General features: G+C 46.5%; 1 protein-coding gene across 1 annotated transcript in view; it reads left to right on the plus strand.

The window, feature by feature from the left end:
- gpn1 (GPN-loop GTPase 1) overlaps nucleotides 1–26982 on the plus strand; it is a 40134-nt gene that overhangs the window by 964 nt on the left and 12188 nt on the right. The window contains exons 2-11 of the mRNA XM_052012766.1: nucleotides 1091–1184; nucleotides 1310–1349; nucleotides 4453–4519; nucleotides 4995–5032; nucleotides 10884–10966; nucleotides 16483–16495; nucleotides 17081–17176; nucleotides 19079–19085; nucleotides 21028–21072; nucleotides 22840–22986. Coding sequence (XP_051868726.1) covers nucleotides 1091–1184; nucleotides 1310–1349; nucleotides 4453–4519; nucleotides 4995–5032; nucleotides 10884–10966; nucleotides 16483–16495; nucleotides 17081–17176; nucleotides 19079–19085; nucleotides 21028–21072; nucleotides 22840–22986 — 630 coding nt within the window. The remainder of the gene's footprint in view (nucleotides 1–1090; nucleotides 1185–1309; nucleotides 1350–4452; nucleotides 4520–4994; nucleotides 5033–10883; nucleotides 10967–16482; nucleotides 16496–17080; nucleotides 17177–19078; nucleotides 19086–21027; nucleotides 21073–22839; nucleotides 22987–26982) is intronic.

The raw sequence follows: 26982 nt of genomic DNA on the forward strand, positions 1-26982 counted from the left end.
GGGACGGGGGAGGGAGGGGAGGGAGGGAGGGGAGGAGGGAGGGGAGGGGGGGACGGGGGAGGGGAGGGGAGGGGGGGGGGACGGGGGAGGGAGGGAGGAGGGAGGGGAGGGGGGGGGAGGGGAGGGAGGGGGAGGGGGGGGACGGGGGAGGGAGGGAGGAGGGGGGGGAGGGGGGGGAGGGGGAGGGAGGGGAGGGGGGGGGACGGGGGGAGGGAGGGGGGGGAGGGAGGGGGGGGGACGGGGGAGGGAGGGAGGGGGGGGAGGAGGAGGAGGGGGGGGGACGGGGAGGGAGGGAGGGGGGGACGGAGGGGAGGGGGGGGACGGAGGGAGGGAGGGGGGGGGAGGGGGGGGAGGGAGGGGGGGGAGGGAGGGACGGGGGAGGGAGGGAGGGAGGGGAGGGGGGGAGGGAGGGAGGGGAGGGGGGAGGGAGGGTAGGGGAGGGAGGAGGGGGGGACGGAGGGGGAGGGGGGGGGGGGAGGGGAGGGGGAGGAGGGGGGGGGAGGGGTTAGAGAGGAGGGGGGAGGGAAGAAGAAGGAGGAGGAGAGGGGCAGTGAGGGAGGAGGAGGAGTGGCCTGGTACCGCGGGGGGGGGGGGGTGACGGGTGCCGCGGGGGGGAGGAGGAGGAGGAGGAGGAGGAGGAGGAGGGGGGGTGGCCGGGTACTTGGGGGGAGAGGGGGTGGGGTGTGGGTGCCAGGGACACAGGGAAAACCTACCTGGTCCAGATAGCGGTGTGGGGGGGTGGGGTGGTCCCCTTCCTGGTCCAGATAGCGGGGTGGGGGGTGGGGTGGTCCCCTACCTGGTCCAGGTAGCGGTGTGGGGTGGTCCCCTTCCTGGTCCAGGTAGCGGTGTGGGGGGTGGAGTGGTCCCCTACCTGGTCCAGGTAGCGGTGGGGGGGTGGGGTGGTCCCCTACCTGGTCCAGGTAGCGGTGTGGGGGGTGGGGTGGTCCCCTACCTGGTCCAGGTAGCGGTGGGGTGGGTGGGGTGGTCCCCTACCTGGTCCAGGTGGGGGTGGGGGGAGTCTGGTTACCACGGGGGCGGGTGGGGCATGGAAGAGCTCTAAACTTTTCTCCAATTTCTTTCTGTTCCTCAGAGACTGACTGGACATCTGCACACCAAGGGATCTCCTCCTTACCTGATTAACCTGGATCCCGCAGTGCATGAGATTCCTGTCCCAGCCAATATTGGTGAGGGTTTTGGGGTTGAGCAGTGAGTGGGGTTGGGTGATGCTGGAGGCAGGATGACGAGAAGTTCTGGCTGGCAGTCTGGATCAGTGGGTGTGAGCCGCAATGAGACGGTACTTGTTTTTCAGATATTCGGGACACTGTGAACTACAGAGAAGTGATGAAGCAATATCCTTTGGTCACAGAGATGAATTGTGTATGCATGAGCAACAAGTTTGAAGCACAATAGTGTGTGTGCAAATTTAACACTGTTACTCACAAAAGCAGGGAGAGTGTGTACATCAGTTAGCCTGACATCTGTTGTTGCAATATCACAATATTGGAATGTATTGTTAAGGGCAAGTAACAGAGTATTTAACAAATGATATGTAAAATATTACATCTGCCAGAACTCAGCTTATTTTTTGGAGGATAAATCTAATGTGGTAGATTAGAAGGAACCAATAAGAAAGAAGGAATATCTGTTTTCAAAAGGCATTTTTATATTGTACAGAATTAAGGCTCCTGGGGTTTGGGTAGCCTAATAGTGTACTTAAAAGGTTGATTGAAGGACAGTAAGCAAAGTAGGAATAAAAATTGTGTGCAGTTCTGGTCACCTAACTATAGGAAGGATATCAGTAAGATTGAAAGAGTGCAGAGGAGATTTACTAGAATGTTGTCGGGTATTCAGGAGTTGAGCTACAGGGAAAGATTGAACAGGTTAGGACTTTATTCCTTGGAGCATAGAAGAATGAGGGGAGACGATACAGGTTTACAAAATTATGAGGAGATAGAGTTAATGCGAGTAGGCTCTTTCCACTTAGTTTAGGAGAGATAAGTACGAGAGGACATGGCTTTAGGGTGAAAGGGGAAAGGTTTAGGGGGAACATTAGGGGGAACTTCTTCACTCAGAGAGTGGTGGGAGTATGGAACGAGCTGCCATCTGAGGTGGTAAATGCGGGCTCACTCTTAAGTTTTAAGAATAAATTGGATAGGTACACGGAAGGGAGAGGTCTGGAGGGTTATGGACTGGGTACAGGTCAATGGGACTAGCGGAATAAAGTTTCGGCACAGACCAGAAGGGCCGAATGGCCTGTTTTCTGTGCTGTAGTGTTCTATGGTTCTAAAAACAATATCAGGTTGGTAGTATATCAGCCGTACTACCTGGGTTTCAATCCTGACATCTGGTGCTGTCTGTCTGCATGTTCTCCCTGGGACTGCATGGGTTTCCTCCAATTTTTGCTCTGATTTTCTCCCACATCCCAAAGATGTGCAGGTTGGTAAGTTAATTGGCCACTGTAAGTTGTTCCTTGTGTAATTGGGTGGCAGAATCTAGGGGTGTTAATGGGAATGTGAGGAGAATAAAATGGGATTAGTGGGTTAGTATGGCATTGACTTCAACCCCATGAAATCATGTGGCATCAGATCAGCTAAGCCTAGCAAAACTACTTACTATCAGCTACTATCCTCCCTCAGCTGATGAATCAGCGCTCCTCTAGTTGAGCAGCACAAAAGTGCCAAGGGCATGAAATATCCCTCACTAAGAGATGCTTGGTTGCACCACTGCTGGCTGTGCCCTGAAGAATGTGGTTGCCAGATGGGTCTGTGGCAGGTAGTGAGTGAAGTAACGTGAGGAATCTGACCTCATCCTCACCAGTCCACTTATGGCAGGTGCACCTATTCAAGAAGTGACCACTGCACAGTCCTTGTCGAGACAATATCTCACCAGTGTGTTAGTGTAGGATGGTCGGTGTGGACTCACTAGGCCGAAGGGTCCATTTCTGTGCTGTGTGATGTGGATTCTAAAATGCATAACACTTGTCAGGATTAAATTCCATCTGCCACTGGTTTATTATTATCACTTGTACCGAGGTACAGTGAAAAGCCTCTCTTACAAACCGATCGTACAGGTCAATTCATTACACAGTGCAGTTACATTGAGTTAGTACAGAGTCCATTGAGGTAGTACAGATAAAAACAGTAACAGTACAGAGTTAAGTGTCACAGCTACAGAGAAAGTGCAGTGCAATAAGGTGCAAGGTGACATCAAGGTAGATCGTGAGGTCATAGTCCATCTCATTGTATAAGGGAACCATTCAATAGTCTTATCACAGTGGGGTAGAAGCTGTGCCTGAGTCTGGTGGTACGTGCCCTCAGGCTCCTGTATCTTCTCCCTGATGGAAGAGGAGAGAAGAGAGAATGTCCCAGGTGGGTGGGGTCTTTGATTATGCTGGTTGCTACACCAAGACAACGAGAGGTAAAGACAGAGTCCAAGGAGGGGAGGCTGGTGTCCGTGATGCGCTGGGCTGTGTCCACAACTCTCTGCAGCTTCTTGCGGTCCTGGGCAGAGCAGTTGCTGTACCAAGCCATGATACATCCTGATAGGATGCTTTCTATGGTACATCGGTAAAAGCTGGTGAGAGTCAAAGGGGACAAACCAAATTTCTTTAGCCTCCTGAGGAAGTAGAGGCACTGGTGCGCTTTCTCGGCTGTGGCAGCTACGTGATTTGACCAGGACAGGCTGTTGGTGATTTTCACTCCCAGGAGCTTGAAGCTCTCAACCCTCTCGACCTCAGCACCATTGACGTAGACAGGTGCATGTACACCATCCCCTTTCCTGAAGTCAATGACCGGCTCTTGTTTTGCTGAAGTGCAAATGAGGAATGCAGAAGGTGGTGCTGGTACTAACACCAGGCATACCTTAAAACAGAAAATGCTGGAAACACTCAGCAGGCCAGGCAGCATCTGTAGAGAGAGAAACTGAGTTAATGTTTCAGGTCAATGATAAGATGTGACCCGAATTTGTTGTCGTGCTTTCTTCACAAATGCCTCCTGAGCTGCTGACAGTTTCCAGCACTTTCTTACACATTAGTTTAAAACCTCAACTTGGCTGCTGGCAACTTCCAGGCAGAAGAAGTGATCTGCTGATTGGTTGCTCTTCTTGACAAATCAAAGTTTTGGATAGACATTTGAATGTGGTGTAGAGGGGCTGCTGAGATGGTAGTCTGTCCACGTAGACTGAGAGACTTGTCAGGGTGTGACAGACAACCCAATGGAAGGAAAGGCAGGTTTGGCAGGATGACCAGTTGGTGCAGATGTCGTTAATGAGCCATGAAGAGGTGCATGAGCTGTGAGAGGGCATGTTCCCAAATGATGCCAGTGTGGAGCACAGTCTAACCCCAGACACCTGGTGCAGGTTTAATTCTCCGGCTTTCTACACAAGCCCTTGGGGAGACCCAGCACACTGGGCCCTGTCTGTCTGCTGATTTATTTCCCTGACCTGCTGCTTCAGATATGGGCTTGGGCCCAATGGCGGCATCGTCACCTCTTTGAACTTATTTGCGACCCGGTTTGACCAGGTGAGCTTCAGTGGATGGTGGGGGCAGGGTTGGTGGGGTAGGGGCAGGGGGTGCAGGAGGGATGGCAGAGGGCGTGGTGGAGTTATTGTGGGCTGGTCGCACGGGGTGTGTCGGGGGGGGGGGGGGGGTGGTGGTGTGTGCCGAGCTGGGGCTGGTGTGGTGTGCCAGGTGGGGGGTGGGGTGGGTGTGCTGGGCTGCTGGGGGTGGGGACCTGGGGGGGGTGGGTGTGCCAGGTGGGGGCTGGGGGTGTGGGTGTGCTGGGCTGCTGGGTGTGTGTGTTGGGCGGGGAGGTGGTTATGTTGGGTGGGGGCTGGGGGTGGGTGGGTGTGTCAGGTGGGCGTTGGGGGTCTGGGTCCAGGCAGGAGGGGTGGGGTGGAGGAGGGTGGTGTTAGCTGCTGTCAGCCTGATGACCATTGTGCACGACTCCCGGCAGACTGGGTGCGGTGTTAACACCGTTTATTCCCACCATCTGCAGGTTATGAAGTTCATTGAGAAGAGGCAGCAGGATTGTCGGTGAGTAAATTCACAGCACGAGGCCATTCTGGCCTTTACTGACAGTGACTGGATCGATCTCCCTGATTCCTTTTGGAGCCAAAGAGTTGTACAGCACAGAAACAGGGCTCTCTGCTGATCATCACCCCTATCTATACCCCCCCCCCCCCCCCCCCCCCCCCCCCTGTCTAATCCATCTGCCTGCATTAATTCCATATCCCTCTATGCCCTGCTCATTCAAGTACCTGTCCAGATGCCTCTTAAATGTTGTTCCTGTTCCTGCCTCCACCACTTCCTCTGGCAGCTCATTCCAGACACCAACTACTTTGTTTGGGGGTGGGGGGGGAGAAAGTTACTGCTCAGGTCTCCTTTAATTCTCTTCCCCGTCACCTTAAACCCATGCCCTCTAGTTTTAGCCCCCTACTATGGGAAATGGACAATGACTGTCTACCCTATCATGAATTTTTCAACTTCTATGAGGTCACCCCTTAGCCGCCTCTGTTCCAGAGAAGACAGCCCCAACCTATCAAACCTTGCCTGATAACTCAAGCCCTCCAGTCCCAGCAACATCCTTGTGAATCTTTTTTGCACCCTCTCTGGCTTAATCACATCGTTCCTGTACCGTGGCAACCAGACTGCACACAGTGCTCCATGTGTGGTCTTACCAATGTTTTGCAGAACTGTAGCAGGACCTCCCAACTCCTGTACTTGGTGCCTTGGCTGATGAAGGCCAGTGTGCCAAATGCCTTCCTCACCACCCTGTCTACTTGTGACACCACTTTCAGGAAACCATGCACTTGTACTCCAAGGCTTCTCTGTATAACAATGACCATGCAAGTCCTGCCTTGGTTTAACTTCCAAAAATGTATCACTTCACACTTGTCTGAGTTAAATTCTATCTGCCAATCCTTTGCAACTTTCCTAGTTGATCCAGATCCTGTTGTAACCTGAGACCTTCATTGTCCACTCTACCACCAATTTTGGTATCATCAGTAAACTTACTAATCAAGCCACCTACATTCTCATTCAAATCATAAATATAGATGACAAACAACAGAGGACCCAGTGCCAATCCCTGCAGCACACCACTGATCACAGGCCAATCTGAAAAACAACCCTCCACTACCACCCTCTGACTCCTTCCACCAAGCCAATTTTGTATCCCTTTGGTTAGCTCACCCTGCTAGAGGCCTTGCTAAAGTTCATGTAGACAACATCTACCGCCCTGCCTCATCAATCCTCTTGATCACCTCAAAAACAAAACTCAATCAAGTTCGTGAGACCATGCTGACTATCCCTAATCAATCCTTGCCTTTCAAATGCTAATGAATCCTGTCCTTCAAAGTCCTTTCCAGTACCTTTCCTACCACTGACCTGGCTACAGTTCCCTGGCTTACCCCTGCTGCCCTTCTTAACTAAAGGCACAACATTAACTGTCCTCGGTACCTCACCCGTGGTTAACAAAGTTACAAATATCTCAGCCAGCTCCCCAGCAGTCTTTTTTACTTGCTTCCTGTTGTATCCTAGGGGACATCTGTCAGGCTCTGGAGACTTATCCACTGTACATCTCAAGACCTCCAACACCACCTCCTTTGTAATGTTGGGGGCGGCCAGTAGTATAGCAGTTAGTGTAACGCTATTACAGCACCAGTGACCTGGGTTCAATTCCGGCCACTGTCTGTCAGGAATTTGTACGTTTTCCCTGTGACTGCGTGGGTTTTCTCTGACTGCTCTGGTTTCCTCCCACATTCCAAAGACATATGAGTTGGGAAGTTGTGGGCATGCTATGTTGGCGCAGGAAGTGTGGCGACACTTGTGGGCTGCCCCCAGAACACTCAACGCAAAAGATGCATTTCGCTGTCTGTTTCGATGTACATGTGACTAATAAAGAAATCTTAACTTATGATGTGCTCCAGGATATCACTGTTCCCTTTCTCTGAACTTACTAGTGTCCATGACCTTCTCTATGGTAAACACAGATGAGAAGTATTTCATTTCAGACCTTGTCCATTTCCTGTGGTTCCACAGGTAGATCACCACAATTGACCCTGAAGGGGAATTTCTCTCTTCCTAGTTACCCTTTTAATATACTTGTAGAATCTTTTGGAAATCTCCTTTATCTTATCTGCCAGGGATATCTCATGGCCCCTTTTTGCCCTCATAATTACCTCCTCAAGTGTACTCCTGTATTCCTTATACTCAAGGGGCTCGCTTAATCCCAGCTACCCATACCTGATGTATACCTTTCTTTCTGACCAGACCCTCAATATCTCTCATCATCCAGGGTTCCCTAATCCTACTGGCCTTGCCCTTCACTCTAGCAGGAGCATGCTGAACTCTTCCTATCTCACTTTTAAAGCCTCCTACTTGCCAGACATCCCTTTCCCTGCAAACAGCCCCTCCCAATCAACTTCTGTGAGGTCCTGTCTGACGCCACCAAAATTAGGAGAGACCAGGTCTGTTTTCCCTGGAGCTGAGGAGGTTACGAGGGGGCAAGATTGAGGTGTATAAATTGAGGGGTATAGGGTAGACTGCAGGAATCCTTATAAGAGATGAATAAAACTAGACATGAGTTTAGGACAAGAGGTAAGAGATTTAGAGGGATTTGTAGGGGACATTTTTGCCCAGAGAGTGGTGAGTACTTGGAACACACTGCCGGAGAGAGTGGTGGAAGCAGAGTCACTTTCTTTCTTGTTCAATCTTTTTATTAGTTTTCAAATTAATACAGATTGATATATAGCATCAATATTTATACATGTAATACAAAGAGATCAGGATAACAATCATAGCATATATAATCATAAAGAACAATAAAATATAAAAAAAATCTGTAGATCCAACGATCTCTTAGTAAATAAATATAATATGAAAGAAAGGAAAGAAAAAGATTTATTATATAAATTAAAAAAAACCAAATCAATAAAAAAATTATAAACAATATAAACTAAACAAAAAAAAACTTTTTAAAAGAAAAATAAACAACAAAAAAAAGAAAAAAAAACTGGGCTAAAATTTCTCAGTAGAAACAGAGCAATATTATGTCGTCAAGTCCGTTCCTCCAAGTTGGAAAGTTATTGAAAGGGGATCTACATCATGTGAAAATATTGAATAAATGGATTCCAAATATCTTCAAATTTAAGCGAAGGATCAACAGTACCACTTCTAATTTTTTCCAAGTTTAAACATGATATAGTTTGAGAAAACCATTGAAAAGTAGTAGGGGGTATTGGATCCTTCCATTTAAGCAAAATGGATCGTTTGGCCATTAACGTAACAAAGGCAATCATACGGTTAGCGGAAGGAGATAAATGGCCAGACTCTATCCTTGGTAATCCAAAATTGCAGTGATAGGGTGAGGTTGTAAATCAATCAACAATATGTTTGAAATAATGTCAAAAATATCTTTCCAATATTTTTCCAGAAGAGGACAGGACCAAAACATATTTGTCAAAGAAGCCACATTCGATTTACGTCTGTCACTTATAGGATTTATATGGTGATAAAAACGAACTAACTTGTCTTTGGGACATATATGTCCTGTGGACTACCTTAAACTGTATCAACGAGTGTCTGACACACATTGAAGATGTATTGACTAAATGAAGAATTTTCTTCCAAGTCTCTGTAGGTATAGATGTCTGGAGTTCAGTTTCCCATTCATTCTTAATTTTGTCTAATGATTCTAGATGTATTTTCATAATTAAATCATAAATTATCGCTATCAAGCCCTTCTGATAAGGATTAAGACCTAAAATTTTTTCTGTAGTTTCAATTTTGTAAGGTGTCGGAAAAGAGAGTATAGTAGTTTTTAAAAAATTCTAATCTGCAAATATCGAAAAAAGTGTGATCTAGACAAATTATATTTATTAGACAATTGTTCAAATGATGAAAACAGTTATCAATGAACAGATCCTGAAAACATACAATTCCCTTCCTTTTCCATATGGAAAAAGCTGAGTCAGCTCTAGATGGATGAAAGAAAAAATTAGATTGAATGGGACTTGACAAATTAAATTTATTCAATCCAAAAAATTTACGAAATTGAAATCATATTCGTATTGTATTTTTAACAATTGGGTTAGGCGTATGTTTACTTAACTTGGTAAGTGCAAAAAGGAGAGAAGCACCTAAAATAGAAACTAATGAAAAGTCATAAACTGATTGGTGCTCAAGGAATACCCATTTAGGGCATTGAATTACATCAGAATCTTGTATCCAGAAAATTAAATATCTGATATTGATTGCCCAATAGTATAATCTAATTTAGGCAAGGCCAAACCACCATCCTTTTTTTAATTTTTGTAAATATTTCTTACTTAACCTTGGGTTTTTATTCTGCCAAATATATGAAAGAATTTTAGAATCAATAGTTGTCAATAAAAGATTTTGGGACAAAAGTTGGAATCACTTGAAATAAATATAAAAATGTGGTAAAATATTCATCTTAATCGCATTAATTCGGCCTACCAATGATAAAGACAGTGGAGACCACTTAGTAAATAATTGTTTAACATGGTCAATTAAAGGCAATAGATCAGCTTTAAATAAGTCCTTATGTTTCTTGGTAATTTTAACAGTTAAATACATAAAATAGTTGGTTACCAATCTAAAAGGTAATTGGCTATAAATTGGGGTTTGCATATTCAATGGAAAAAGTTTGCTGTTATTAAGATTTAATCTATAGCCAGAAAAAACACTAAACTGATCTAGTAGTGATAGTACTGCGGGGATAGATTCATCCGGATTAGAAATATAAAGTAACAGGTCATCGGCCGTAGAGAGATATATTATGAATCATCTGTCCGTGAGTAATGCCACATACATTTGAAGTCCCGAAGTGCAATAGCCAAGGGTTCTAAAGCAATATCAAATAATAAAGAGTTTAATGGGCAGCAGTTAAGAAGTGTCCAGATGAGCACTTGAATTGCCCAGGTATGGAGGCTGCAGGCCAAGTGCTGGAAGAGGGATTAATGTGATGGGTGCTCATGGGTTGGCATGGACTGAATGGCCTGTTTCCATGCTGTATGGCTCTGAGTGACCCTGATTTTAGATTCTCCCTCACACATTCAGGCAGAGAGTTCCAAACCCCAACCATCCTCTGGGAGGAAAACATGTTTCCTCATCCCCCATCTGACCCTTCTACCAGTTGCTCTCAATTCATGCGCCCCCTGCCCGCCCCCCGCCCCCCCCCACCCCCCCCCCCCCCCCCCCCGAGTTTTTGACCCCTTTGCTGTGGGGGGGAGAAAGGCCCCTCCTCATCCTTATCTAAGCCCCCTCTTAATTTTACACATCTTCCCTCAGCCTCTTCTGTCCCAAGTGAAGAAGAACCACGGCTTATCCAATGGTTCCTCAAAGCTGCAATTTTCCAGATGTGGCAACATACCAGAACTGGGTGGCACAATCCCCATCTCTTGTGTGTGCGTGGAATTTGCATGTTCAGCCTGTGGTGGTGTGTGCAGTTTATTGTTCAATTAACTTACTTACTGGACTGAATGTCTGTGGGTTGCGTGAGGAAACCAGAGCACCCGGAGGAAACTGTCTCTCACAGGGAGAATGTGCAAACTCCACACACACACACACACACAACACACACACACACACACACACACACACACACACACACACTCCATGTTGGAGCTGTGAGACAACAGTTGTAGTTGCCTCACTAGTGATTGTTCTGGAGAGCACAGAGGAGTTCCACCAGGATGGGCAATAAATGCCAACTATACCATTGATGTCCATGTCTTCTGAATGAATGAAAAGAAACTGGAGAATTCTGGATAGAATGTCATCCAAGATTAGAGACCTTGGATTGTAGGGAGTCAAGAGAAGCTTATTACACTGGTAAGCCAATATCATTTTGTTTTTTAAGGTATGTTCTGATAGACACTCCAGGGCAGATTGAAGTCTTCACCTGGTCGGCATCTGGAACTATCATCACAGAAGCCTTGGTAGGTGTTAATGTGTGACAAAACCTTGCATTCCATGACAATCATCAACTTGAATCCAAACTTAAGTTCTGCTCACAGACCATGCACTGCACCTTCCTGTGCTACACCTGCCTATACTGGAAAGTATAGAGGGAGTTTCACAAATATATCTAACACCTGCTGTCCCTGGCCTGGGAGTGTTTGATATAACAGCCATTTTCAAACATTTTTTTTTCCCCAGTGATCCACTGTAACCAAATTGGTAAATTGGTTTATTATTGTAACATGTACTGAAGTACAGTGAAATACTTGTCTTGCACACTGTTCATACAGATCAATTCATCACAACAGTGCATTGATGTCGTACAAGGTAAAACAATAACAGAATGCAGAATAAAGTGTTACAGAAGAAAGTGCAGTGCAGGTAGACAGTAAGGTGCAAGGTCATAACGAGGAAGATTGTGAGGTCAAGAGTCCATCTTGTACTAGGGGGTTAGGTGTTTACCCACAGGATAGGTAAGTCTCCAGGGCCGGATGGGATATACCCCAGGTTACTACGGAAGGAAGGGAAGAGATTGCTGGGGTGTTGATGATAATCTTTGCGTCCTCCCTGGCCCCAGGAGTGGTACCAGAGGATTGGGAGATAGCCAATATTGTTCCCTTGCTCAAGCTTTGTGAGGGCAGGTTGTGCCTCATAAGCCTAACTGAGTTTTTCAAGGAGGTGACAAAAAAATTGATGAAGAGAGAGCGGTGGATATCATGTTGAATACTGCTGGAGGGGGGACGACCAAACAGGGGAAAGCCACAGCAGACAGGTCTCTGGCACTGAGTCAGACTCTGTGGCACAGAAGGGAAGGAAGGAGAAGAGAACTGCAGTAGTGATAGGGGATGCATTGGTTAGGGGAGCAGATAGGAGATTCTGTGGATGAGAACAAGACTCCCAAATGGTATGTTGCCTCCCAGGTGCCAGGGTATTGGTTTATTATTGTTACTTGTACTGAGGTACAGTGAAAAGCTTGTCTTACAAACCGATCGTACAGGTCAATTCATTACGCAGTGCAGTTACATTGAGTTAGTACAGAGTCCATTGAGGTAGTACAGATAAAAACAGTAACAGTCCAGAGTAAAGTGTCACAGCTACAGAAAGTGCAGTGCAATAAGGTGCAAGGTCACAACAAGGTAGATCGTGAGGTCATAGTCCATCTCATTGTATAAGGGAACCATTCAATAGTCTTATCACAGTGGGTAGAAACTGTCCTTGAGTCTGGTGGTACATGCCCTCAGGGTCCTGTATCTTCTACCTGATGGAAGAGGAGAAAAGAGAGAATGTCCCAGGTGGGTGGGGTCTTTGATTATGCTGGCTGCTTCACCAAGAGGAAAAGACATAGTCCAAGGAAGGGAGGCTGGTGTCTGTGATGCGCTGGGCTGTGTCCACAACTCTCTGCAGCTTTTTGCAGTCTTGGACAGAGCAGTTGCTGTACCAAGCCGTGATATGTCCAGATAGGATGCTTTCTATGGTGCATCGGTAAAAGTTGGTGAGAGTCAAAGGGGACAAACAAATTTCTTGAGCCTCCTGAGGAAGTAGAGGCATTGGTGAGCTTTCTTGGCCGTGGCATCTGCGTGATTTGACCAGGACAGGCTGTTGGTGATGTTCACTCCCAGGAACTTGAACCCTCTCGACCTCAGCACCATTGATGTAGACAGGTGCGTGTACACTGCCCCCTTTCCTGAAGTCAATGACCAGCTCTTTAGTTTTGTTGACATTGAGGGAAAGGTTGTCAGAGATGTCTTGGATCAAGTCCACAGCATTCTTAATGGGGAGGGAGATCAGCCAGAAGTGGTGGTACACATTGGTACCGACAACATAGATTGGAAAAGGGATGAGGCCCTGAAGAGGGAATATAGGGAGTTAGGAAGGAAGCTAAAAAGCAGGGCCTCAAGGGTGGTTATCTCTGGATTGCTACCTGTGCCACGTGCCAGTGAGGGTGAGAATAGGAGGAGATGACAGACGAATGCGTGGCTGAAGAGTTGATGCAGAGGGCAGGGTTTCAGTTTTGTGGATCACTGGGATCTCCTCTGGGGAAGGTATGACCTGTACAAAAGGGATGGATTACACCTGTCCTCCAGGGACCAATGTCCTTGTGGGCAGGTTTGCTTGAGCTGTTGGGGAGGGTTTAAACTAGGTTGGCAGGGGGATGAGAACCAGAGTGTGAGGCCAGATGATGGATGAGTTGGTGTAAAGGTAGATTCATTATGCGGAGAGACTGTGAGGAAGGATAGACAGTGGATCGGTCATAAACACAGTCAGTTGGAGGGTTTGAAATGTCTTCAGTTTGATGCGAGAAGTATTAAGAATAAGGGTGATGAACTCAGAGCACGGATCAGTACATGGAATTATGATGTTGTGGCCATTACAGAGATTTTGGCTGTCGCAAGGGCAGGATTGGCTGCTCGATGTTCTGGGGTTTAGATGTTTCAAGAGGGATAGGGAAGGAGGTAAAGGGGAGGGGGGAAGCCATTGCTAATCAGGGATAGTATCACAGCTGTAGACAGGGAGGAGGGATCGTCTATTGAGTCAGTGTGGGTGGAGGTCAGAAACAGGAAGGGAGCAATCACTCTATTGGGAGTATTCTGTAGGCCCCCTAGTAGCCATCGGGACACTGAGGAGCAGATAAGTCGGCAGATTTTGGAAAGGTGCAAAAATAACAGGGTTGTTGTCATGGGAGACTTCAACTTCCCTAATATTGATTGGTACCTCCTTTGTGCAAAAGGTTTAGATGGGGCAAAATTTGTTAGATGTGTCCAGAAGGACTCCTGACGCAGTATGTGGATAGGCTGACTCGAGAAGAGGCCATACTGGATCTAGTACTAGGCAATGAACCTGGTCAGGTGACAGACTTCTCGGTGGGCGAAGCATTTCAGAGATAGTGATCACAACTCCCTGATGTTTCGCATAGCCATGAACAGGGATAGGAGAAGACGATATGGGAAAGCTTTTAATTGTGGGTGGGCTAATTACCATGCTACTAGGCAGGATCTTGGGAGCATAAATTGGGAACCAATGTTCTCAGGGATATTCACAGAGAAGAAATGTGGAGGCTGTTTTAGGGAACACTTGCATGGGGTTCTGGATAAGTTTGTCCCACAGAGACAGGGAAAGGATGGTAGAGTAAAGGAAACCATGGTTGACAAGAGAGGCAAAATATTTAGTCAAGAAGGAAGCATACTTGAGCTATAGGAAGCAAAAATCAGGCAGGGCTCTTGAGAATTATAAGGTAGCCAGGAAAGAGCTTAAGAAAGGACTTAGGAGAGCTAGAAGGGGACATGAGAAGGCCTTAGTGAGTAGAATTAAGGAAGACCCCAAGGCATTCTATATGGATGTGAGGAACAGGAGGATGATGAGAGTGAAGGTAGGACTGCTGAGGGATAAAGGGGAAATGTGTACCTGGAGATGGAGGAGGTAGGGTGAGGTCCTTAATGAATACTTGGCTTCAGTGTTCAGTACCAAGAGGGACTTTGACAAATATGAGGTCAGTGTAGAGCAGGCTAATGCGCTGGAGCATGATGAGGTGAAGAAAGAGGTAGTGTTGGAGCTTCTGAAAGACATTAGGATAGATAAGTCCTCAGGACTGGATGGGATATACCCCAGGTTACTATGGGAGGCGAGGGAAGAGATTGGGGTGTTGACGATGATATTTGCATTCTCCCTGGCCACAGGAGTGGTACCAGAGGATCGGAAGATGGCAAATGTTGTTCAAAAAGGTAATAGGGATAATCCTGGGAATTATAGACCATTGAGTCTTGCGTCAGTAGTGGGCAAGCTATTGGAGAGGATTCTTAAGGACAGGATTATGAGCATTTGGAGAAGCATGGTCTTGGGATAGTCCGCATGGCTTTGTGAGGGACAGGTCGTGCCTCAAGACCTAATTGTGTTTTTTGAGGATGGTGACCAAACAAATTGATGAAGGTAGAGTGGTGGATGTAGTGTATATGGACTTTAGTAAAGTGTTTGACAAGGTTCCCCATGGTAGGCTCATCTAGAAAATCATGAGGCATGGGATCCATGGAAATTTGGCATGGATTCGGAATTGGCTTGCCCACAGAAGGCAAAGCGTGGTTGTAGATAGAGAATATTCTGCCTGGAGGTCAGTGACCAGTGGTGTTCTGCAGGATCTGTTCTGGGACCTCTGCTCTTTGTGATTTTTATAAATGACTTGGATGAGAAAGTGGAGGGATGGGTTAGTAAGTTTACAGATGACACAAAGGTTGGAGGTGTTGTGGATAGTGTAGAAGGTTATCATAGGTTACAATGGGATATAGACAGGATGCAGAAATGGCAGATGAAGTTCAATCCAGAAAGTGTTAAGTGATACACTTTGGAAGGTGGAGCACAAGGTTAATGGCAGAATTCTGAGCAGTGTTGAGCAACAGAGGGATCTCTGGGTCCATGTCCATAGTTCCCTCAAAAGTTGCTGTGCAAGTTGATAGGGTGGTTAAGAAGGCATATGGTGTGCTGGCCTTCATTAGTCAGGGGATTGGATTCAAGAACCGCGAGATAATATTGCAGCTCTATAAAACTCTGGTTAGATCACACTTCGTATTGTGTTCAGTTCTGGTCACCTCATTATAGGAAGGATGTGGAAGTTTTAGAGAAGGTGCAGAGGAGATTTGCCAGGATGTTGCATGGATTGGTGAGCATGTCTTAGGAAGACAAGTTGAGTGAGCTAGGGCTTTTCTCTTTGGAGCAACACAGCATGAGAGGTGACTTGATAGAGGTGTATATAGAGGGGCATATGTAGAGTGGACAGCCAGCACCTTTTCCCCAGGGCAGTAATAGCCAATACCAGAGGACATCAGTTTAAGGTCTAGAGGAGGAAAGTTTAGGGAGGTGTCAAAGGTATGGTTCTTTACACAGAGTGGTGGGTGCCTGGAATGCACAGCCAGGGATGGTTGTAGAGGTTGATACAATAGGGACATTTAAAAGGCTCTTAGATAGGCACGTGGATGTAGGAAAAATGGAGGGTTATGGGCTGTGCAGGAGGGAAGGGTTAGATTGATCATGGAGGAGATTTATATAGGTTGGCACAACATCGTGGGCCGAAGGGCCCCTGTATTGTGTTGCACTGTTCTAGGACTCAATAATAAATTTTTTTGTCTGCAGACAGGTGTTTATTTAAAGGAACAAAGATAGTGACTCTATTGTAATATTTTGCAACTCACCTGAGGTTTGCAGCCCTCAATTTCAAAACCACTTACCTGGAGGGAGCTTCTAACCCATGCTGACCCTGTTCTGAGAATGTGTGATATGACAGTGTAGAGGGTGCTTCACTCTATCCAGTCTGGGAATGTGTGACAGGACAGTGTAGAGAGTGCTTCACTGTGTGTCCAGTCTGTGCCTAGGGAGTGTGTGTCAGGACAGTGTAGAGGGTGCTTCACTGTGTGTCCAGTCTGTGCCCTGGGAATGTGTGACAGGACAGTGTAGAAGGTGCTTCACTCTGTCCACTCTGTGCCCTGGGAGTGTTGTGACAGGACAGTGTTGAGGGAGTTTCCCTCTGTGTTCAACCTGTGCCCTGGGGGTATGTGATGGGACAGGGTTAGAGGAAGCCTTTCTCTGTATCCAACCCATGTTGATCCTGTTCTTGGAACGTATGGTGGGATGATGTGGAAGAAGCTTTTCTCTATATCTAACCTCCGCTGTTTCTATGCTGAGAGGGTTGTGAGGGAGCTTTTCTGTGTTTCTCACCTGTACTGTCCCTGCCCTGGACCATGTAGACGGATAAAAACAGAAAATGTTTGGAAACTCCAAAGGTTGGATAGCGTTAGTTGAAAGAGTGTGTGTGTAATGGGAGCTTCACTGTGTACCTTGTCCTGGAGTGTTTGAAATGACAAATCCCTTTGCAGAGTGAGTGGGCTGGCAGTTGGCATTGACACCCCAGTCTACGTTGTGAGTGATGGTTGGAGAAGGATGTGAGCTGGCAAATTTGGGAAAGCATCAGTGGGAGGGTTGGCACTGGATATGTTGGGTGGTTCTTGTTCTGTGGTGATGGTCTGCTGCCTTCCTCCTCCTGATTGGATCAGAGATTGATGCAGCCTGACCCTGACTGTTAATCTCCCAAATTAACACAGATCTTCTTCACAGGCATCCACATTCCTCCACCATCATTGTCTATGTGATGGACACATCGCGGAGCACGAATCCCATCACCTTCATGTCTAACATGCTGTATGCATGCAGGTATGTCTGTGAGCTTGCATTGGAGAGGAGTTGGTGCATACACCCCCTAGTGATTTGGTGCTTGGTCCAGCAGATTATTGGCTGGAATTTATGGAACGCTGGAAACAGGGCTGTAAGTAATTGAAATACCAGGGAAGCTGGTGGGGCAGAGAATGATTGTGGTTCAGGCAAAGCCGATGGAACTCAGGGCCTGAAATTGGAGGTTAAAAAGTGAAGAACAGAGGGATTTTGGGGGTTGTGGTTAATGTGACCTTACAAATAGTACTTCATGTTGATAAAACAGCAATAAAATAATGGGATTGAAGGAACATACTGTTAGGGACGTAAACATGAATTTGTACAAAACTTATCTGGGGGAGAGGGAGTTTGCAATTTTGGGTTCCACTGTTATCGAGAGGATCTGGAAAGGGATGGAGCAGAGTAACTGGCTGCTGTCTGGTGTGAAGAAATTGTTAACTTTGAGAGAAGATGCAGGCAAATAACTCCAGAAGCTGGAAACCTGAAGGACCAACACCTGATTCCTGTGGCACGTCACTGGTTCCAGGCCTCCAATCTGAAAAGCAGCCGTCCACTACCACCCTGTGACTCCTAACACCAAACCAATTTTGTACCCAGTTGCCAGCTTTGCCCAGTGAGTGATCAGCATCAGGAATTCCTTTTTGCCCAACAGGTCAGATGAGACCAATTTAATTATGGGAACAGAAGCAAAGGAGGTAGTTGAGGCAGGTACAATAACAACTTTTAAAAGATGGTACATGGATAGGAAAGGTTTAGAATGTTAGAAACGCTGGCAAATGGGACTAGCTTCGATGGGGCATCTTAGTCAGCATGGACCAGTTGGGCTGAAGGACCTGTTTCTGTGATGCCTGACTCTGTATTCCTACACTTCTTGTACTATGGACTTGGCCCCTAAGATCCCTCTGTACATCAACACTGTTAAGAGTCTTGCCATTAACAGTGCACTGTCCCTTTACATTTGATCTCCCCAAGTGCAACACCTCACACTTGGCTGGATTAAACTCCACCTGCCATTTCTCTGTCCACATCTGCATCTGATATATTCCACTGTATCCTTTGGCAATCTTCTACACTGTCCACAACACCACCAATCTTATTATCTGCAAACTTACTTTCCCACCCATCCATGTTTTCATCCAAGTTACTTATATACATCGTAATTAGAGATCCCAGTGGAACACTACTGGTCACGGACCTCTAGCCAGAATAAGCCCCATCAGCCTCTGTCTACCCTCTGTCTTCTATGGGCAAGCCAATTCTGAACCCAAACGGCCAAATCACCATGGATCCCATGCATCTTAATCTTCTGGATGAGCCTCCCATGAGGGACTTTGCTGAATGCCTTACTGCAGAACATTTTTGGTAATTTCCCTTTTCCCTTGTGCATCAGATTTGTTTTTGTTGGCGAAGCCAGTATTTAATTAACCCAAGAAAACTACTGGCTGGTGAGCCTTGCCTCAGTAGTAGGGAAATTATGTGAAAAAGTTCTCGTGGACAGGATTTATGATCACTTGGAAAGAGGAGCTGATTAGGGGGAGTCGGCATGGTTTTGTGCAGGGGAAATCCTGCCACGCACACCTGAGTTTTTGAGAAGCTAACTAAGAAACTGATGAAGGCAGGGTGGTAGACGTGGTTTACATGGACTTTAGCATTGTTTTCTGAGACAGTCCCTTATCGTAGGCTGATCGAGAAAGTTAGGTCACTTGGGGTCCAAAGTATTTTGGCAAACTGATCCAAATTGGCTTGGCGGTATGATGCAGGGTGGCAGTGGCGGGTTGTTTTTCAGACAGGAAACCTGTAACCAGTGGTGTACGGCAGGGATTGGTGCTGGGACCTTTGTTTGTCATATGTATATATGCTAATGTCTGTGGTCTGATAAGGAAGTTTGCTGGTGACGCGAAGATTGATAGAGTTGTAGAGACTGAGGATGGTTGTTTGAGGATACAGAGGACATGGATCAGCTGGAGAGTTGGGTGGAGTGGTGGCAGATGGAACTTAATCCAGACAAGTGTGAGGTACTTCATAGCTCCCGAAAGTGGTGACACAGGTGGATAGGGTAGTGAAGAAGGCATTTGGCGTGCTTGCCTTCATAGGCAGGGGTTATTGAGTTTACGTGTTGGCACATCATGGCGCAGATGTACAAGACTTTGGTTAGGCCACACTTAGAGTACTGTGTATGGTTCTGGTTGCCACACTACAGAAAAGATGTAGCGCTAGAAGAGTGCAGAGGAGTGCATTCCTGACCTGGTGCATTCTCAGACCTTGTGGGAAGCTAGAGAAGAAATTGCAGAGGCCCTTGCAGAGATTTTTGCTTCATCTCTGGCCACAGGTGAGGTTCTGGAGGACTGGAGAGTGATTAATGTGGTGCCATTGTTTAAAAAGGGTAGCAAAAACAAGCCAGGAAACTACAGGGCGATGAGTCTGACATCAGTGGTGGGTAAATTGCTGGAAGGGATTCTGAGGGACAGGATCTACCAACATTAGGAGACAGGCTCTGATTTGGGACAGTCAGCACGGCTTTGTGCGTGGGAAGTCATGTCTGACAAATCTCTTGGAGCTCTTCGAGGAGGTAACCAAGAGGGTAGGTAGGGGTAGGGGATGTTGTCCATATGGACTTTAGCAAGGCCTTTGACAAGGTCCCTCATGGCAGGCTAGTCTGGAAGGTTAGATTGCATGGGATCCAGAGGAAGATAGTGGATTGGATCAACTGACTCAGTGATAGGGTCCTGGGGAGTGTTGAGGAACAAGAGGGACCCAGGAATGCACGTGCATAGTTCACTGACAGCAGCGTCACTGGTAGACAGGGTGGTGAAGAAGGCGTTTGGCACGCTGGCCTTCATCAGTCAGGGCACTGAGTTACAGGAATTGGGAAGTTATGGTGCAGTTATTATAAGATATGGCGAGGACGCACTTGGAGTATTGTGCACAGTTTTGGTTGCCCTGTTGTAGGAAAGATGTTATTAAACTAGAAAGAGTGCAGAAAAGATTTACCAGGATGTTGCTTGGACTTGGGGGCCCTGAATTACAAGGAGAGGTTGCGTAGACCTCTCCCTGGAATGTAGGAGATTGAGGGGTGACCTGACAGAGGTATAGAAGAGAAGATCATGTGATGCAATAGACAGGGTGAAGGCAGTCTTTTTTCCCAGGGATGGGGTGCTGAAAAAAGGCATAGGTTAAGATCAGAGGCAAGAAATTTAAGAGACATGAGGGGCAGCTTCTTCAGAGATAGGGTGGTGGGTATTTAGAATGAGCTGCCAGAAATAGTGGTTGAGGCAGGTGTATCAGCAACATTTAAAAGCTATCTAGATAAGTACATGGATAGGAGAGGTTTAGAGGGCTATGGGCCAAATGCGGGCAGATGGGACTAGCTCATTGGGCAACACAGCATGAATGAGTTGGGCCGAAGGGCCTGTTCCGTGCTGTGTGACTCTAAGTGATTCACCAGGATGTCACCTGGAATGGGGATGAGCTTTGGTTACAAGGAAAGACTGGATAGGCTGGGATTGTTGTCACTGGAGCTCAGGGGGCTGAGGGGTTGTGTTTACAGAGGTTTATAAAATAATGAGGGTAGATAGTCTTTTTCTAAGGTAGAGGAGTCCAAAACTCACGAACATAGTTTTAAGGTGAGAGGGAGAAGATTTATAGGAAATCTGAGGCAAGTTTTTCATACAGATGGTGGGATATGAAAAACAAAATTGGATGGGTACATGGATAGGAAAGGAACAGAGGGATATGGACCAATGCAGGAAAATGTGATTAGTGTGGATTGGATTTCTGTATCTGTGCTGACTCTGAGACAACAAGTAACACCATTTCCTGTCTTTTTTTCCCAGTATCCTCTACAAACCAGGCTGCCGTTCATTGTCGTCATGAATAAGGTAAGAATTCATTCTGCCAGGCTGAGGCAATCCTGGGACTCGTTTGGTGGTGCCCCGGGCACAAGATCAAGGTCTCAGCTGCCATCTACAAGGAATCCATGGGCAATGAGCCCGAGAGAGTCTCAACTTGTCAATCATTGACCATTGGCCAGCTTGTGCAAGGTCACACAGCGCTGTGAGAAATAGGCAGTAGCAAACTCTGCCTCATGGGGTCACTTTTGAAGGGTGTTTTAAGCTCTTCGTCTGGCTGTATCTAACGTGCCAAACTTGCATGGGCAATGTCTAAGGCAATAGGGGAGCTTTGCTCAATAACATCTTCTGAAGCTCTGCCTCTGCCTTGATGCTGAAACTGCTTCTCCAGCCACTCGTGTCCATCATGCTTGTGACAAGTGATCATTCCCTCCTTGTTCTTGAGTTACCATTACCTTCAATACCTCTGTACCATCACCCAATTCGGTGGAGTGGTGCTTGTCTAGTAGTCAGGATGGTGTTCCTTCCCATATCTGCACCCTTCCATCTACTACCCTTAGTTCCCTTTCTTTCCTCATCCATGTGTTGTCCTCCTATAGCAACATCTGGAAGCTCCACCTTGGCATCAGCATGCTTGCTCGACATTGCCATCAATGTCAGGCTACTTGTCCAAAGATCAGAAAGTCCTCCCAACTAAATATGGGAAGACTAAAGCCAAGCTTTTGTTTCTCGTAACATACAGTATATTATGTCCCCCAATCACTGACTCCCCTCTCTCTTCAACAACTGTCTGCTATCTGAAACAAAGTGTCATAGTTGACCTCAAGATGAGCCTTAGACCGCATTAACAATGACACCTCTTGCCTTCCATTCCTCGGTCCAGCACAGTTCTCAGCTTCTGCCTACCATTTGTAAACATGCTCCACAGCGCTCATTATCGAGTCCTAACTCACAGACTTCCTCCTTTGTTACCACTTGTGGCTCTGGATTAATAATGCTCTCATGGTGTTTTAAAAGTCCTCATTATTTTTCTATGACTCTGTCTTCCATCTCCTCTAGTCCTTCAACTCTCTGATCTGTGCCTTCCTAACTTTGATTATCCCCAATTTAAGTGGCTCCACCTTTATCTCCATTGTTCTTTCTTCTAACTGCTGCTTAAAACCATCGTTGACTAAGCCTCTGCCCATCGTCCGACCAATCCTAATTGTGACAGTTGTGGTCAGTGGGTTAAGGTTAGTGGAACTTATAAAGGGAGTAGTGAAATGATAAGCTTGTTTAGAGTGGGGAAGGACAACATTGAGAGAATAGTGTAATAATTAGCTTCTTTACCAATATCAGTTGCTTAAAGCTAGTGGATTTTCATTAAAAAAAAAACAACCTGGAGCTATTGAGGAAGGAAATCTAACCTCTGTTCAGTCCACGAGTAATCCTGAGCTTCCAGATGTAACGTTAATTATCTGCCCCACTCCCACTGTGAGTACTGTGTCTTTGGTGCTTTGCACTGTTCCGACAAAGCCTGAAACAAGCTGAGGAACAGATTTGGCCGGCAATTGAGAGGTTTTTATGACAGTCCAGCTGTTTTATGGTCATCATTTCCGAGAGTTCTATTTTACATTCCACAGTAGGATTTGAACTTCTATCTGGATTGTTGATCAGGTTTCCTGTGTTGCTCCTCCAGTAACAGCCAATGTGCCATCACCATGAGGCTAGCAATAAGTGCTGGCCTTAGCAGTGATGCTTGCACCCCTAGAATGCCCAGAGAAGGCTTGGTGAGTGTCCTGTGTGCTCCTGTTGCAGATTGACATCGTGGACCACAGTTTTGCTGTGGAGTGGATGACGGATTTTGAAAGTTTTCAAGATGCATTGAACCAGGAGACTACTTATGCCAGTAACCTGACTCGCTCCATGAGTCTCGTCCTGGATGAATTCTACAGCAATCTGCGGGTAATTTTCAGCACATTTTCGGTTATCTTCAGTTCCTTCTTCACACCTCCTTCCCTCCCAGTGTGAACGGGGAGGGTCGAGTCCAGTCTCAGTTCCTTGAATGTAGTCGGAAGAAGGCATACAAGCATTGATTCTCACACTCGTTGGGTCAAGCTGAGACCTACAACTGGGAAAGAGGAGTGGAGAAAGTTTTAGATTAGTGATAACTTAAATGGGAATCCAAATGTTTCTCTCAAATTGTAGGCTGGATCCTGCTTGTCATCAGAGGCTGGCAGACCAGTGAAACCACCCACCTCCCCTGACATGTTGTTTTATACACTGGGCACTGATGCTGCTGGATCTGGCTGCAGTACTGAGTTCTCCATGGGGGTCACATCCCAGTGGAGGTCTCAGACCTTGTCTGCTAGCACCCCATCCTGCACTGGCATAAGCTGGCACATTTATTAACCCCTCTCTATTCAAGGTGCTTAATCACCATTTCATTAAATTAGGTTTGTTAAGTTATTGGAACTTAATTGTGCTAAATTAGTGTTTGCTTTAATGTGTCATAGAATCATAGAACAATAAGATATCTTTATTAGTCACATGTACATCGAGACACAGTGAAATGCATCTTTTTGCATAGCGTATTCAGGGGGGCAGCCCGCAAGTGTCGCCACGCTTCCGGTGCCAACATAGCATGTCCACAACTTCCTAACCGGTACGTCTTTGGAATGTGGGAGGAAACCGGAGCACCCAGAGGAAACCCATGCAGACACTGGGAGAATGTACAAACTCCTTACAGACAGTGGCTGGAATTTCACCCGGGTTGCTGGCACTGTAAAGTGTTACGCTAACCGCTACACTACCATTCAGCATACAGCATGGAGACAGGCCCTTCGACCCAACCAGTCCATGCCAACCACGTGCCCACCCAGCTAGTCCCAATTTCCTGCATTCGGCCTCTATCGCTCCAAGCCCTGCCCCTCCATATGCCCCCTAGTTTTGGACTCCCCTACCCTGGGGAAAAGACTGTTACTGTCCACCTTATCTATGCCTCTCATAATTTTAAACATGTCTAAAAGGTCATCCCTCATTCTCCTACGTTCCAAGGAATAAAGACCTAGCCTGGCTGACCTCTCCCTGTGTCGTGATATCATGTTTCCAATGACAGGCTGGATGCAGTTTGTTGCTTAGTTTGTGTTGTGCATTATAGTGGTGAATGGAAGCAGTTATAAACGTCACAGTTTGCCTTTTGACAGATAAGGTGGTACTTGCATTGCACAATGGACGACACCCTGAAATCCTTGGATTTTATGCCATCAGTTCACCAGTGGCTGCCTTGCCTTTACAAAGATTTAGTTCCACGGTGCATATTTTTGATGTTTTCTTTTTTCTTCAGTGATTTCATTTATAATCCGAATGAAAATGGGAATAAAATAAAATTCTGACTACTTCTACACTTTCCCCCAGATATTCCAAGAACATGATTTAAAATTTCCTGAGAGATTGTTATCCAATCACATTTCGAAGATGGTATTAAGCAGGATCTTGGGAGCGTAAATTGAGAACCAATGTTTTCAGAGAAATGCACAGAAGAAATGTGGAGGCTGTTTAGCGAACATTTGCATGGTGTTCTGGATGGGTTTGTCCCACTGAGACAGGGAAAGGACGGCAGGGTGAAGGAACCATGGTTAACAAGTGAGGTGGAACATTTAGTCAAGAGGAAGAAGGAAGTATGCTTAAGGTGTAGGAAGCAAAAATCAGACAGGGCTCTTGAGAATTATGAGGTAGCCAGGAAGGAGCTTAACAAGGTACTTAGGAGAGCTAGAAGGGGACATGAGAAGGCTTTGGTGAGAATTGAGGAAAACCCTAACGTGTTCTACATGTACGTGAGGAACAGGAGGATGACTAGAGTGAGGGTAGGACTGCTCAGGGATAAAGGGGAAATGTACCTGGAGGTAGGGGAGGTCCTTAATGAATACTTTGCTTCAGTGTTCACCAGGGAGAGGGACTTGTATAAGGTCAGTGTAGAACAGGCTAATGTGCCAGGCATGTTGAGGTAAAGAAAGATGTAGTGTTGGAGCTTCTGAAAAACATTAGGATAGATAAGTCACTGGGACCGGATGGGATATACCCCTGGTTACTCCGGAGGCGAGGGAAGAGATTGCTGGGCATTGACAATGATATTTGCATCCTCCCTGGCCACAGGAGTGGTACCAAAGGGTTGGAGGATGGCTGATGTTGTTCAAAAAGGTAATAGGGATAATCCTGGGAATTATAGACCAGTGAGTCTTGCTCAGTGGTGACCAAGCTATTGGAGAGGATTCTTAAGGACAGGATTTATGAGCATTTGGAGAAGCATGGTTTTGGGGATGGTCCACATGGCTTTGTGAGGGACAGGTTGTGCCTCACGAGCCTAATTGTGTTTTTTGAGGAGGTAACAAACAAATAGATGAAGGTGGAGTGGTGGATGTAGTGTATATGGACTTTAGTAAAGTGTTTGACAAGGTTCCCCATGGTAGGCTCATCTAGAAAATCATGAGGCATGGGATCCATGGAAATTTGGCTACCTGGATTCAGAATTGGCTTGCCCACAGAAGGCAGAGGGTGGTAGTGGATGGAGAGTATTCTGCCTGGAGACCAGTGGTGTTTCGCAGGGATCTGTTCTGGGACCCTGCTCTTTGATTTTTTTTCAAGTGACTTGGATGAGGAAGTGGAGGGGTGGGTTAGTAAGTTTGTGGATGTCACGAAGGTTGGAGGGGTTGTGTATAGTGTAGAAGGTTGTCGTAGGTTACAACAGGATATAGACAGGATGCAGAGTTGGGCAGAGAAGTGGCAGATGGAGTTCAATCTGGAAAAGTGTGAAATGATACACTTTGGAAGAATGAACCTGAAGGCGGAGTACGAGGTTAATGGCAGGATTCTGAGCAGTGTGGAGGAACAGGGATCTTGGGGTCCAAGTCAATTGATCCTCCAAAGTTGCCGCGCAGATTGATAGGGTAGTTAAGGTGGCGTATGGTGTGTTGGCCTTCATTAGTCGGGGGATTGAGTTCAAGAGCCGTGAGGTAATGTTGCAGCTCTATAAAACTCTGCCACCTCATTATAGGAAGGATGAGGAAGCTGTAGAGAAGGTGCAGAGGAGATTTACCAGGATGCTGCCTGGATTAGAGAACATGTCTTGTGAGGAAAGGTTGAGCGAGCTAGGGCTTTTCTCTTTGGAGCAATGCAGGATGAGAGGCATCTTGATAGAGGTGTATAAGATTATGAAGGGCATAGATAGAGTGGACAGCCAGCACCTTTTCCCCAGGGTGGTAATAGCCAATACCAGAGGACACCTGTTTAAAGTCAGGGGAGGAATGTTCAGGGGAGGAATGTTCAGGGGAGGAATGTTCAGGGGAGATGTCAGAGGTAGGTTCTTTACACAGAGAGCGGTGGGTGCCAGGAACGCACTGCCGGGGGTGGTGGTAGAGGCTGATACAATAGGGACACTTAAAAGACTCAGATAGGCACATGGATGTAAGAAAAAATGGAGGGTTACCTGTGATTGAGGTAAATGACCAATCTCTACTTCATGCAGCTCTGATATTGCACAAGCCATTATTAGCTGTAATGGGTGTAAAAGGTTTTACAGTTGGGCCAAGGTTATTGAAACAATGCAGAGCAAAGTGACAGTGCTGCTTGTGAGGGTTTCCTGGAAACAGCCAGCTCATGGTAGGATGCAGATGGTGTGGTTTAGACCCAGTGTCCAAAGATTGGCAAACACACGTTTAACAGAAGACTGCCTTCTGCAAGTCCCCAGACTAGCTCCACACAGCCTTCAATTGATTGCCTCTAGTTGTGCTCTTCCCTACAAGAGGAAACATTGGGTCATCTACCTTCTCACACCACTAAATCTTACATGTTTCAACAAGATCACCCTCATTTTTCTAATTAATTCTAATTCTCCAAAGAATAAATCTAATTTCTTTAGCCCATCATGAAAGGATATCCCTCTCTTCCTAGGAATTAGCATTG

This window comes from Pristis pectinata, chromosome 3 (genome assembly GCF_009764475.1).
Source record: "Pristis pectinata isolate sPriPec2 chromosome 3, sPriPec2.1.pri, whole genome shotgun sequence".
NCBI lineage: Eukaryota > Metazoa > Chordata > Chondrichthyes > Rhinopristiformes > Pristidae > Pristis > Pristis pectinata.